The sequence below is a fragment of the Polyodon spathula genome, chromosome 5 (assembly GCF_017654505.1).
Source record: "Polyodon spathula isolate WHYD16114869_AA chromosome 5, ASM1765450v1, whole genome shotgun sequence".
Taxonomy (NCBI): domain Eukaryota; kingdom Metazoa; phylum Chordata; class Actinopteri; order Acipenseriformes; family Polyodontidae; genus Polyodon; species Polyodon spathula.
Window position 1 is genome coordinate 68,343,568 of NC_054538.1, and position 14,035 is coordinate 68,357,602.

At 38.0% G+C, this 14,035-nt stretch overlaps 1 protein-coding gene across 1 annotated transcript; it reads left to right on the top strand.

The window, feature by feature from the left end:
• Positions 1–2,803: 2,803 nt before the first annotated feature.
• On the top strand, positions 2,804–13,749 carry mrpl33 (mitochondrial ribosomal protein L33). Its single transcript, XM_041251118.1, has 4 exons — positions 2,804–2,895; positions 8,649–8,667; positions 12,570–12,676; positions 13,349–13,749. Exons 1-4 carry the CDS (start codon positions 2,874–2,876, stop codon positions 13,396–13,398), a joined length of 198 nt encoding a protein of 65 aa, XP_041107052.1. The 5' UTR covers positions 2,804–2,873; the 3' UTR covers positions 13,399–13,749.
• Positions 13,750–14,035: the final 286 nt, after the last annotated feature.

Sequence of the window (14,035 nt, forward strand, 5' to 3'; positions counted from 1 at the left end):
AGGTAATTCTTTTTCCCGGGCATACAATATTAACAATTTATAAACTAGAAAATGTCTTACCCCATCTCCCTCGTATATATCAGTGATGGAACAGATCAATCCTCACACATCAATTCCAGGGAATGTTTTTACTGCCAGCTAGCAGTGACGTCACAGAATTAGGGTTTCCACGACAACATGCACTCCAAATTATATAACTTCCATGCAGTAATCCACCTGTAGAACTAACGCAGTAATGAATGTAAGGGATAGCATAAACAGGGTGCTGACTGCAATATTACAGTTTCTCAACGGATTTTAATAAAGAGTAAGTCAAAGGGATAACATATTATCTGGAAAACAAAAATAATTAGTCACTTGTCCTTTGACTGTTTTTATGGACTGTACAATGTAATAACTTTGAGATGGTGCTTGTATACCAATGAAGGGAGTTTTGGGGCTCTGGGAGGAGGGATGGAGGATGCTGTTGGAGGGTGGAAGGGTTATGATTAGAGTGACACTTCAAGTCTGTCATTGTAATAGTAATAAGCGGTAGGTGAATGGCCCTGGGGTACATAAAACTGAGCTAACGCCTCATAGTGTGTTGTTATTGATTCACAAACATGCCACAACATTGGTTTTTGTTTCCCATTCTGACATGGGTTAATGCTACTATGGACCTGGTTTACTTACCCTTTACTGAAAAAAAAAAAACAATACCATTACGTATTATCCTTATAAAAGGCTTGGTGACAGAAAGATATTTGTTCCAAAAAAAAAAAAAAAAAATTAACTGACTGTCACCAAAATTAAATTAAATGATCCTACAGCTATAGTTGTCTTTATGCACATAAGTAAGAGGGAGCCTGTGCCAATGTTCCTGTCACATTGTAAAACACAACAATAGGCCCAGATAGCTCTAGTGTCGATGAGCAGAACAGAGATGGAATCAGATGTGAGATGGAAGGGAGTGGGAGGAAGGGAGCAGGGATGAGTGTTACTGAATTAGTCTGGGTGACGTCTACAGATCTCTGCCCATTTCCTGCCAGCTGTCTAGCTCTGACGCAGTCTGCCAGCCCTGCCCCTCTTCTTGGGCTTCCCTTTCTCAGTTTCATATCCCCTATCATGTCTTTCTTCCTCTTTTTACTCTACGCTCTTGGGTCCCTTCCCTCAACTGACTTTTTGTTCCACTTTTGTTTCAGTTCTAAACAATGTTATTTAAAAAAAAAAGTGCATGACAACTGCAAAATTGAATGAGTAGGCTCTGTGGTGCTCAACTTTCAAAGCAGTTTAGTACCAATTTTCAAAACAATTTGCACCCCCTATACAATGCAGCGGAGTCCAGCTAAAACCACCGTACAGCGCCTATAGGAAGTATTCACCCCCTTTGGACATTTTCACAGTTTGATGTGTTACAACCTGAAATCTTGACGCATTTAAATTTGATTTTTTTCCCTTTGATTTACACAACCTACTCAACACTTTCAATGTGTGAAAAAATGGGGGTGGGACAAATCAATTAAAAATAAAAGCCTGAAAAGTCTTCATTAGATAAGTATTCACCCCTGTTCCTAAATAAGCTCAGGTGCAACCAATTGCCTTCAGAATTCACACAGTAAGTTAAATGGAGTCCATCTGTGAGCAATAAAAGTGGTTCACATAATTTCAGATTAAATACACCTGTCTCTGTAAGGTCCCACAGTTGAGTACTGCATTCAAAGCAAAGATACTACCATGAAGACCAAGGAGCTTTCAAAACAACTCCGGGATAAAGTTGTGGAAAAGCACAGATCAAAGGAAGGGTATAAAAAGGTTTCAAAGGTATTTAATATCCCTTGGAGCACAGTCAAGTAGATCATTAAGAAGTGGAAAGTATACGGCACCAACCAGAATCTGCTTAGAGCAGGCCATCCTCCCAAACTGAGCAGCCGGGTAAGAAGGGCATTGGTCAAAGGAGCCACCAAGAGGCCAATGACAAATCTGAAAAACCTACAGCATTCCATGGCTGAGATGGGAGAAACTGTCCATGTGTCAACAATAGCTGAGGTACTCCACAAATCTGTCCTGTATGGAAGAGTGGCAAGAAGGAAGCCATTTCTGAAAAAAGCCCATGTAAAATCCTGCTTGGAATTTGCAAAAAGGCATGTCGGAGACTGAAAAGATGTGGCAAAAGATTCTGCAGTCCAATGAAACAAAAATTGAACTATTTGGCCTAAATGCAAAGTGGGGGGGGGGGTGAATACTTTTCTAACCAAGACATTTCAGTTTTGTTTTTGTTTTTTCCTTCATTAATTGTTGTTTCACAATACAAATTCTCTTGCCTGTTCAGTGTTGATTAGGTTGTAAAATCAAAGGAAAAAAAATCCCATTTAAATGCGTCAAGATTTCAGGTTGTAACATAACAAACTGTGAAAACATCCAAGGAGGAGAATACTTACTACAGGCACTGTAGCGATGATCAGGGAGTTTTTATAGGGCCAACAAAAACGTAACCTCAAATTTAGTTTAATTTACGAGAACTAAAAACCTGAATGAATAGTATCATAGAAAACTGCGCAGGCTACTCAAACCCATTGTCAAGTCAATTTTCCACCTTTAATCAAAATAGCTGTTTGACCTTTCTTTCCTACAGGACCCTGTTAAAAGCACAGTTGCATGGGAAAGTAAAGGGTAACACTGAGAAAAGCAAGCTGTATGTATATAGCTCCTAATGCACATTTAAAAGTTGAGTAGGGTTACCAGTTTTCTGGAACGTCTGGTAAACCTGCTGTTGAATGTCATTTAAAAGAAAAGCTCTTTAGTTCCAGATGCACAACTGTCTAGTTTAAACCGGAAGTTGTTGTGCTGCATATCCTCAGTGTGACATCCGATGTGGAGGCTCCTGTTCTGGAAACATGTTTCTGACATCGGTAAACTGTGAGTAAACAGATAAATTCACTTCCACCTATCACATTACAAGAAATAATAATAATAATACGTTTAAGTGAGCCTTAGATTTATTACGTCATTATTAAGCAGGCACATGGATACGTTATGCCTGCATTTTACTGCCTATATCATCTATCCCTATTCAAATTAATACAGTAGTGACATTTAATGTATATTTTTATACTGTTTTATTTTATTAATATATTCTTAACTAACTTGCGCAAACAATAGCCATATTTCACTTTGAATAAGAGTGCGCGAGCAGTCAAGTTTAGTTTACATCGCTCACTGTTTTCCGATTGCAGTTTAAAGACACTTCTTCGTATGTAAATTGTTTTCATGTACTGCAAAATCCCCCAAATTATATCCTGTCATTTAATTTCCGATTATCTTATAGTTAAAAAATAATGCGGTACTGTTATTATTATTATTATTATTATTATTATGATGATGATGATGATGAAATGCAGAGAGTAATGTAATTGACACTGGACGAAAAAAACAAACAAACAGAAAACAACAACAACAACGTTATAGCACAAACGTTTGTATTAATTGTCAGACACATTACTGGGGCGTATGATAACTCATGATATATAATTTGCCTCTACCCGTTAAGTCACAGCTTCAATGGACTTGATAACAGCTGATGATAAAAGATGCTCGGTTGTCAGGTGTTTTTGTTTCCATGAGGAACAGCCTATTGGCAGTGTTATAAAAAATGTTTGTTTTCAACCCCAACCCCTGTCTTTGACAGTCTTTTAAAAGTAATTTATGTGCACGAGATTCTAACCAAGGTTTAATAGTCGTTTGTAAACATAAATAAGTGAACACACTAAAGTTGAGGCACAATCAGTTAATTTCAGCAACTTCCAAACAAGATGGTGCAGCTTTTAGCAACTTGGCACTAACATGACCTTTAACTTCCTAAACTGACAGGTGTGTTAAATAAAGTGACAGCTTACATCATCTTCCATAATAGTCACGTCTGTCAACCCAAACGATGAATTGAACTCGACAAACTGTTAATTATTCACTTGAACTTAGGTCATAGATTTCAATTTGCAAAGAAATAACAGAGCCCAAGTAAAAACGGACCAAAACTGTAAAATACTGTTTATGTGTTAAATGAATTGTTTAGACGTTGTACAGTGTCTTGTTTTTATTAACTTCCTGCATTTGTTAGTCTCAACATTATTATTATTATTATTATTATTATTATTATTATTATTTACACAACGGTAGATGAGAAGAGACCTTATCTGCTCTGGCCTGGTCCTTAGTTGAGTTACAAGAGATATGCTTAGATCGTTATTTGCCATGCTTACTTACTATTCCAATAAAGACTTCAGTTAAGAAGATACTAAGGAAAAACTTCTAATCAAAGCATTTGTCAAATATGTATTTGTTTGACTATTGCTAGTTAAGCATGGTAAATAATGATCTAAGCAGAGACAACAACAGTAAATCATAAAATATTATATTAAGGAATTCAGTTGGGGAAACTGTAGATTATACAAAGAAGAAATGGACTTGCCAGTAATCTGATACTGATGACTGATTCAGTGCAAGGACTGTTGCAATTAAATGGAGTGGCCCAGGGACATTCCATTTTTTCAGCATTACCCTAGATTCTATTTGTCTGCCATGTTTCTGCATTTCTTTATTGATCTTTTAGTAGAGCAGTCTACTGTATTATTAGCGGATGTGGTTTCTTCTGATAAGCTCTGACTTGGGCTTTCCATCTGTATTAATTCTTCTTGATCTATTGTAAGTGTTGCCTTTGATACTGTAGAGCAGGGGTCTCTAACCCTGGTCCTGGAGAACCCCTAGCCTGCAGGTTTTATAGGTGTCTATCATCAGTGGCGAAAGATCTGAAACACCTGTTAATCTTGACTAATTAATCCAATAATTGGTGCAGTTAAGTAACTGAGAACTCGGTTGCAACGAAAACCAGCAGCCACAGTAGCTCTCCAAGACCAGGGTTGGAGACCCCTGCTGTAGACCATTCCACCCTACTAAATCGTCTTGAAAGCGCAGTAGGACTGTCTGATCTTGCCCTATCCTGGATCAAATCTTATCTTTCTGATAGGTTTCAGTTTGTCTATTGGGGAGGTAAAATCAGCATTAACGGAAGTTGTCTGTGGTGTTCCACAGGGCTCCGTTCTAGGTTCCTTGCTGTTTTCATTACATATGCTACCGTTAGGTGATATTATCTACAGACATGGGGTGAACTTCCATTGCTATGCTGGTGATAACCAGCTATATGTGTCCCTAAAGCCAGGAGTTTCTTCTGCCTGGGTGTTATTAGCTACTTGCCTTACAGACATCAAGCACTGGATGTCACAGAATTTTCAAATGTTCAATTCAGATAAACCAGAGATTATGCTAGTGGGCTCACAGAATGAACTAAAAGGCAATGTGGGATTACATGAGCTCAACCCTTGCAGTCTCTCATCAAAACTTAAATTAGAAATTAAGAGTTTGGGGGTCATCTTTGATCCTGACCTATCATTTGAGACTCAACTTTCATAGGGAAGTTATTCAAGTGTCTTTTTACCATTTGAGAAATATAGCCAAACTTAGACAATTATTTCTGTATCTGATGCTGAGAGACTAATGCATGCCTTTGTTTCAACTAGAATTCATTATTGTAATGCACTTTTTTCTGGTGTCCCAAAACGTGTGATATCCCGCTTGCAGCTTGTTCAGAATACCGCTGCTAGAATTCTGACTAAAATCAGAAAAGGTGAACATATTACCCCTGTTTTGGCCTCTTTACACTGGCTCCCTGTGCAGTATAGAATTGATTTTATGATTTTGCTGTTAACTTACAAGGCCGTGAATGGATTAGCACCTAGTTATTTGCAGGAGTTGCTGACCCCGTATCTTCCAAACCGCATTCTGAGATCACAGAATGCGGGGCTGCTGGTTATTCTAGGGGTCCACAAAAGCAACTCTGGAGGTAGGGATTTTTCTTGTAAATTATGGAATGCTCTGCCTTTGTTTGTCAGGGAAGCTGGGACCTTTACAGTTTTCAAGTCAAGACTAAAAATGGACTTTTATAAAATGGCTTTCTTATCTTAGTGGTTTTTAATGTCACTTTATTTGCTGCTTTTGTATCATTATGTGTGTATATAGTCCATGAGCCAGGGGGGGTTGGTCGGTACCACCCGGGGGGGTGAAGGCTCATCATTAGCAAGGTCTAGACCCCTAGAGATGGAAAATAGGTGATAGCATTGCATTATTCTTTGCCAAATCTGTTTTATCACCATATTTTTAACCACACCCCAAATTCACCAACAGCCAGAATTCTACAATTGTGCAGCAGGGTTTTTATATCAAACTCCTATAAACTCTTCATTGTTTAAGTTAGGGCATTGAAATTAAGAGCTAAGATAGTCAAACACCTGCACTTACCATTACAACAAACAGGATTTAATTAATTTCACTGGTTTGCCATTGGCAGCATCTCTACCATATTTTACATTAAATACAATTTCAGAACACTTGTTTTTACTAAAAATTAAGATAAGTTAATCTAAATATCTCAACCCATTTTTATTAATTTTTCTTAATGCACTTTTATATTAAGTAATGTATCAGGGTCAATTTAGGACCATTTGTAATTTTCTGGGTGCTGTATTAATCAATTTGTGATAGGAAAATGTAGCCCTCCCATTTTCTTTTTTCAGTGAAAAAGACAAAACATTGTTAAAGAAAGGACTGTTAGAAAATGAACAAACAATTTATTGACATCTCTTTGCAGGTTAAACTCTAATTCTGAAAATATAGTACAAAAATATAGTAAAGGGGAACCAAAACAAAAAACACTTGAAGGAGTTGCAATAGGCCATACTATGTCTTAGAAATCATAGTCATCCTCATCAAGCTCTTCTTCAGAGGAACTGTTATCACTTTTTCTGTTGCCTGACCGTCACAGTCAGAAAGTCTACACATATCAGTGCACTTCAGGCCATTTGTTAAGGAGACACATTTTGGCAGTTTGCAGGTCCTGGGACAGTTACAGGCCAGTAGATCCAGCCCAGTCGGAGGTGCAGGCTGTCCTTTCATCCAGTCTACTGCCAGCTGCACTTCCCCAAAATGTTTTTCCCACTTCCAGCCTCTCCCTATAGGGCTAGGTGACCATGGGTCCTTCTCCAGACATCTCTCCATATTGGCCCGTTGGGCATGTTTCCTTAAACAGTATCTGAAGGGGGGCAGTTGGTGACTCTCAATCTCACCTTTCCTTGCACAGAATAGGTGATATCTCAAATCATTTACTTTCACTGTAGCAGATTTGGCTGCATAGAGAAGGCATGTATATAGCTCTTATGAAGCATTTGGGAAAAGGTTTGCAGTATTAGTAGGTTAGTGGTTCATTTTTTCACTGAAAATACAGTGGAAGTAGGGGTACATTTTCCTATCGGAAACTCATTAATACAGCACCTAGAAAGCTACACAAGGTCGTAAATTGAGTCTGATACATTACTTAGTATAAAAGTACATTAAGAACATCTTATCAAAGGAGTTGAGATATGTAGATTAAACTTTGTTAGTTGTTAGTGAAAAAACAAGGGTTCTGAAATTGTATTTAATGTAAAATATGGTAGAGATGCTGCCAATGGCAAACCAGTGAAATTAATTAAATCCTGTTTGTTGTAATGGTAAGTGCAGGTGTTTGACTATATTAGCTCTTAATTTCAATGCCCTAACTTAAACAATGAAGAGTTTATAGGAGTTTGATATAAAAACCCTGCTGCACTATTGTAGAATTCTGGCTGTTGGTGAATTTGGGGCGTGGTTAAAAATATGGTGATAAAACAGATTTGACAAAGTTTTGCAATGCTATCACCTATTTTCCATCTCTAGGGGTCTAAACCATGCCAAAAATCACAATGAGACTTTGTCCCCCTGGGTGGTACCGATGGCCAAAATTTGGGTCCTGGCTCATGGACTAATACTGTTATTTAAATGGTCTGACTGGGATTTGTATGTGTGACATGCTATTCAAATGTATTGTGGTTTGTTCGCTTTCTGCTGTGTGCTGTACAGTGCTTTGCTATACTTTTGTATAAAAAGCATTATATAAATGCAATAAAAGCAGGCCTGGTGACACTCTAATCTAACACAGGCACAAAGCAATAGCCTCTGTGTATAGGAACGCTTCATCTGATTGGTTGTAATGGTTTGATAAATCTTACCTCTACCGCCTCATATCATTGACTTGTTTTGTATTCTATAAATGTGCCGCTGTTTCTCTTGCTACAAAAAAATCTGAATCAGACACAAGTCGCTGAACAATTTGGTGTTTCCCGTTCTGGTGAGTTGCTTCACCATTCTGTTAAATAATGTGTATGTCTTGTATATTGCTGGTGCATTTTTTTGTGTGTGTAGGGGTGCTGTGTTCATTTAGTTTGACAGATATTAACGTTAGTGTGTCTGTTACTTTATCATTGTAGTTTATTAACATACACTTGCCTACTGTGTTTTTCTTCAGTTCATTTTCATATGTTGATGCACGTGCGTCATGACAAGTACTACATATTGATTTGTTTATTTATTTCATTATTTATTTAATATTGTGATGGCTAACTCCGTCTTAGAGAACACTTTGCTTGCTTCATGAGGGGTGTTCTCTTAGCTGGAGATACTGTACTTGTTACTTTTTGATTAAACTGATAAGTGCATTTATGAAGGCTAAAAAAGACATTTTCTTTTTTCTTTCATGTGAAAAACAGTGGCCAAGAGCAAATCAAAGTAAGTATTGTTATTAATATGTATTATTATTATTGTGAACGCTTCAATATAAATAATAACGCATGCCTTGGATGACCCCTTATTATTGAACAGTAAAGGTCTCCACACACCGGATGATGCAATTTGTCCGGTGCTAAAATGGTATTTTCCCTGCGATAATACCTTTCACAACAGTGGCGATGGCATACAAATATATTAACATATGTTATTAATACGCGTCAAAACAACAAAACAACTATTGGTGTATCTGTATGAGACAAAATCAGTTCAAATGTATTTAAATTAGGTTTGGCGTTATCAGTATAATATTACAAACAATAACAATAGTTACACGCATATGTGAACATGCACACATGTATATCTATGGTTTAATTATTATTTTATATATATATATAAAGTGCTGGGACGAACACTGGATTTTCATGTTTGGATATTCGCTCATAATTAAAATATTCGTTCAGATATTTGCTTGTTTTTTTAAAAAATAATAAAAGCCATTTTCTTGCTCTGAATGCAGGCACAGACAGCACAGCAGCATGGGCAGGGGGTGTGTCAGTGGCCCCTGTGTGTGTGCCTTTATTTTACAGCAAGACCTTACAATACGTAACACGTTAAAATAGAAAAATATCCCAGGAGTAAAGAATAAGTTGTGTAGGCCTTACTTTACTCCAGTGAATTAACAACAAAACAAAGGATGCCAAAATAGCAGTTCAAGTTAAACGTTGTTTTGTGTATTCCCGAAAGAAATAGTACAGAAAGTTGACATAGCATTTTTTTTCCCCATTCCTTGCCATTGCCGTTTCTCCACAGTAAACAGTGGCCATCGACACGTTTTTATAAACTAATAACACAAGGTTTACGTGTGCCTTTTTGTAGCTGAACAAGCAAACGAAAACTGAAATTTAAACTTTAAACACTTCAAATAAAACAAACTTGGAAATGGCGTTGTAAAATTAAGGTGAAAAAAACTAATAGTTTTGCTTCTCGTTTATTAAATTCCACAACAGAAATTCGCAACAAAAAATATATAATCAGGACTAGAAGTTCGCTTTAAGGCAGTAGAGAGGATTTGCTACCTGCCTGTAAAGTAGGTAGCAAAATGGTCTTATTCGGTAGCGGTTTATTCCACTAATAATTATATATAAAAATAATTTTAAAAAAAAATACCTACCTACTGTTATAAATAGACTGAATAACCCAAACTATCATATAGTAGGCCTATACTAACTAACTGGTTTGTTCATGAATATGTATGCTCACACCCTGCCTTTTCACTGCATTTTTAAATGCTGTACAATTTTGAAGAAATGAACATAACACAATAAGGGATAACAGAATAAGGGATATCAACCAAGGTTTAAAAACCAAAAAAATAAAGCTGGGTTTTATTAGAGTGACAAAAACTTCCAAATATATTTTAGTTCTTACTGTTTGACACGATGTGATAGGCGTGTCTCCTCTGATTATATCATCAGCTGGAAAAAAAATCAAACATATGTTAGTCCTGAAATTCAGCTAATAAAAATGTAGAATATATAATAGTTTTTCAGAATACTTATTTCAGTAAAGGTAAACACATCACACACACACCAGCTATATCCAGTTCCCTGGAAATGGACTCCCAGATGTTTTCCCTCATTGCCGTAGCTTTATAATTTTTGTGTCCTTTATTATGCAGCTCCAGGTATTTTGATACTGCAAGAATTATCTTTTCTTCCACCATTGTTTACTAAAGGCATGCAGCAAGGGAAGCTGTTCCTCACTGGTCAGTTCCTTAGCTGCCGTTCAACAAAATCTCAAACTTACGAGCCAATGGTATTTTTTCACAACGCTTCTGTGTCACTTCAGTGTTACCCGTCGCATCATAGGCAATGTGAACAAAAGTACATGTTTTATTTTTTACGACACATTTGCTTGTCGCATCCTGGCCGGTGTGTGGAGACCTTTATTATTTTTCAAGGCAGGGGTAGGCAGCACTGTGCTGTGTAAGAATTCTTACAGATCACTATGTCTGCAATTGACAGCATGTGGTGACATATTAGCAATGAAAAATATGTAGTCCTCTTCAAGAGCTGATAAGTCACAACTAGGATGCTGTTAGGTGCCATAGGCTTTGTTGTTTGTCAGTTGCACTACAGTGGCTTGCAAAAGTATTGACCCCCCTTGGCATTTTTCCTATTTTGTTGCCTTACAACCTGGAATTAAAATTGATTTTTGGGGGGTTTGTATCATTTGATTTACACAACATGCCTACCACTTCGAAGATGCAAAATATTTTTTATTGTGAAACAATTAAGAAATAAGACAAAAAAACAGAAAACTTGAGCGTGCATAAGTATTCACTCCCCCAAAGTCAATACTTTGTAGAGCCACCTTTTGCAGCAATTACAGCTGCAAGCCTCTTGGGGTATGTATCTATAAGCTTGGCACATCTAGCCACTGGGATTTTTGCCCATTCTTCAAAGCAAAACTGCTCCAGCTCCTTCAAGTTGGATGGGTTCCGTTGGTGTACAGCAATCTTTAAGTCATACCACAGATTCTCAATTGGATTGAGGTCTGGGCTTTGACTAGGCCATTCCAAGACATTTAAATGTTTCCCCTTAAACCACTCGAGTGTTGCTTTAGCAGTATGCTTAGGGTCATTGTCCTGCTGGAAGGTGAACCTCCGTCCCAGTCTCAAATCTCTGGAAGACTGAAGCAGGTTTCCCTCAAGAATTTCCCTGTATTTAGCACCATCCATCATTCCTTCAATTCTGACCAGTTTCCCAGTCCCTGCCGATGAAAAACATCCCCACAGCATGATGCTGCCACCACCATGCTGGGATGGTGTTCTCGGGGTGATGAGAGGTGTTGGGTTTGCGCCAAACATAACGTTTTCCTTGATGGCCAAAAAGCTCAATTTTAGTCTCATCTGACCAGAGTACCTTCTTCCATATGTTTGGGGAGTCTCCCACATGCCTTTTGGCGAACACCAAACGTGTTTGCTTATTTTTTTCTTTAAGCAATGGCTTTTTTCTGGTCACTCTTCCGTAAAGCCCAGCTCTGTGGAGTGTATGGCTTAAAGTGGTCCTATGGACAGATACTCCAATCTCCGCTGTGGAGCTTTGCAGCTCCTTCAGGGTTATCTTTGGTCTCTTTGTTGCATCTCTGATTAATGCCCTCCTTGCCTGGTCCGTGAGTTTTGGTGGGCGGCCCTCTCTTGCCAGGTTTGTTGTGGTGCCATATTCTTTCCATTTTTTAATAATGGCTTTAATGGTGCTTCGTGGGATGTTCAAAGTTTCGGATATTTTTTTATAACCCAACCCTGATCTCTACTTCTCCACAACTTTGTCCCTGACCTGTTTGGAGAGCTCCTTGGTCTTCATGGTGCCTCTTGCTTGGTGGTGCCCCTTGCTTAGTGGTGTTGCAGACTCTGGGGCCTTTCAGAACAGGTGTATATATACTGAGATCATGTGACAGATCATGTGACACTTAGATTGCACACAGGTGGACTTTATTTAACTAATTATGTGACTTCTGAAGGTAATTGGTTGCACCAGATCTTATTTAGAGGCTTAATAGCAAAGGGGGTGAATACATATGCACGCATCACTTTTCCGTTATTTATTTTTTTAGAATTTTTTTAAACAAGTTATTTTTTTCATTTCACTTCACCAATTTGGACTATTTTATGTATGTCCATTACATGAAATCCAAATAAAAATTAATTTTAATTCCAGGTTGTAAGGAAACAAAATAGGAAAAATGCCAAGGGGGTCAATACTTTTGCAAGCCACTGTATTTTGGGAATATTTGGAGGACCTCAGGTTGGGAGCCTCAGTGCTAGGGGATATGAACTGTACGCAGAGATGCAGTGGGATGATTTGCAGTGCTGGTCTGACAGTGCGCTGTGCCTGTTTCAGGACACTCCTGGTCCAGATGATGAGTGCGGCCGGGACAGGGTACTGCTTTAACACCAAGAGGAACAGGCTGCGTGAGAAGCTGGTGCTGAGGAAACATGACCCCAAAGGTGAGGAGGCTGGAGCACTGGGTATGGGTGATGGTCAAGGAAGAATGGAATGATTGAACATCAGTGATCCCTGCTCATAGGGAGGCTCCCCTAGTAAAGGCACGGAAGCGTGATGTGAAGGGTGAGTCATACAGTCAAGGGGAGTGCAGTTTCCCAGCTGTTCTTCTCTAGGGATTCAACAAGGATCATTGCCGCTGCTGCTTCCATGGGTTAGGGAGACAAAAGTGGCAGAGATTGTTTCTCCTCACCATGCTACAGTGGACCATACAGGTCAGGTGGCTTGTGAGCTCATTGAAAATACCTGCAAAGTTGGCCTTTGTCCTCTGGGGGAAGGTAGCTACAACTGCTGTAGATCCTGGTTGTAAAGGAGCAGTTGGCTTGGTTGTGAGATTAGAGGACACCCAACGGAAACACCCTCTGTTCTTCTGAGCTGTCGTGGGGATTGCTGCGGTGTGGGAACATCATTGTACGTTCTAAATTTGGGATAAAATGATTGGGTGTGAATTAAGGTGCTTTCAGGGAACTCCTTTTATTCTTGCATTAAAAATTTGTATACAGACACAGAAAAAAAGGAAAAGCTGTGATGTGCATTGCATAGTACAAATGATCTGTACTGCCACTGGGGGATTCATCCATTCACTCAGTTTCATTTGTTTTATTGTCTTTATATAGTGAACAAGCATGTCCTTTTCTTTGAGAAGAAGAAGATCCGCTCCATCTAAAGCAGCAAATCATCACACACAGACTTTGATTCAGTATAAATGGATCTCTTTGAAAGAATTCCTGAATTTTGTAACAGGAGAACTGGTGTAAATGTTGTTGTGTGTTTTTTTTTTTTTTTTAAATCAGAAAGCTGTTTAAGGTGAAATGTTTAATTGGGAAACAAAAATGAAAACCCTAAATGGTTTAGTATTTTATTAAATGTTATAGTGAAAAGGTACTGTTTTGTATCAACATTTATTTTATCTTGATACACTGCACTGTAATGTATTAGTATGTGAAAACAAAAGTAAAATACAACATAGAAAGTTTCAGGTCTATTTGACCCAGCTCTAGTTTCCAATTAGCTTAAGTGCTAATTCTTTTTATTGAACTTATACACAGAAAACAGAACCTTTTGAGATATTTATTTTAGTTTAGAACAGGTCATGTATACAACAAATAAGATGATTCGAGTTACTGTGACCCGTGGCATTTATCTATGTAGATTTGTGTGCAGGAATAAAACAAACTTCTTTAATTTGTTATTTTATTATTACTCTATGTGTATTATTTCTGGAAATGGCTGCATCTGTCCGGACATACTTGTAAACAAATAAAACAAACACTATATCTACAAAGCAGAGCCTAATTTTCTCT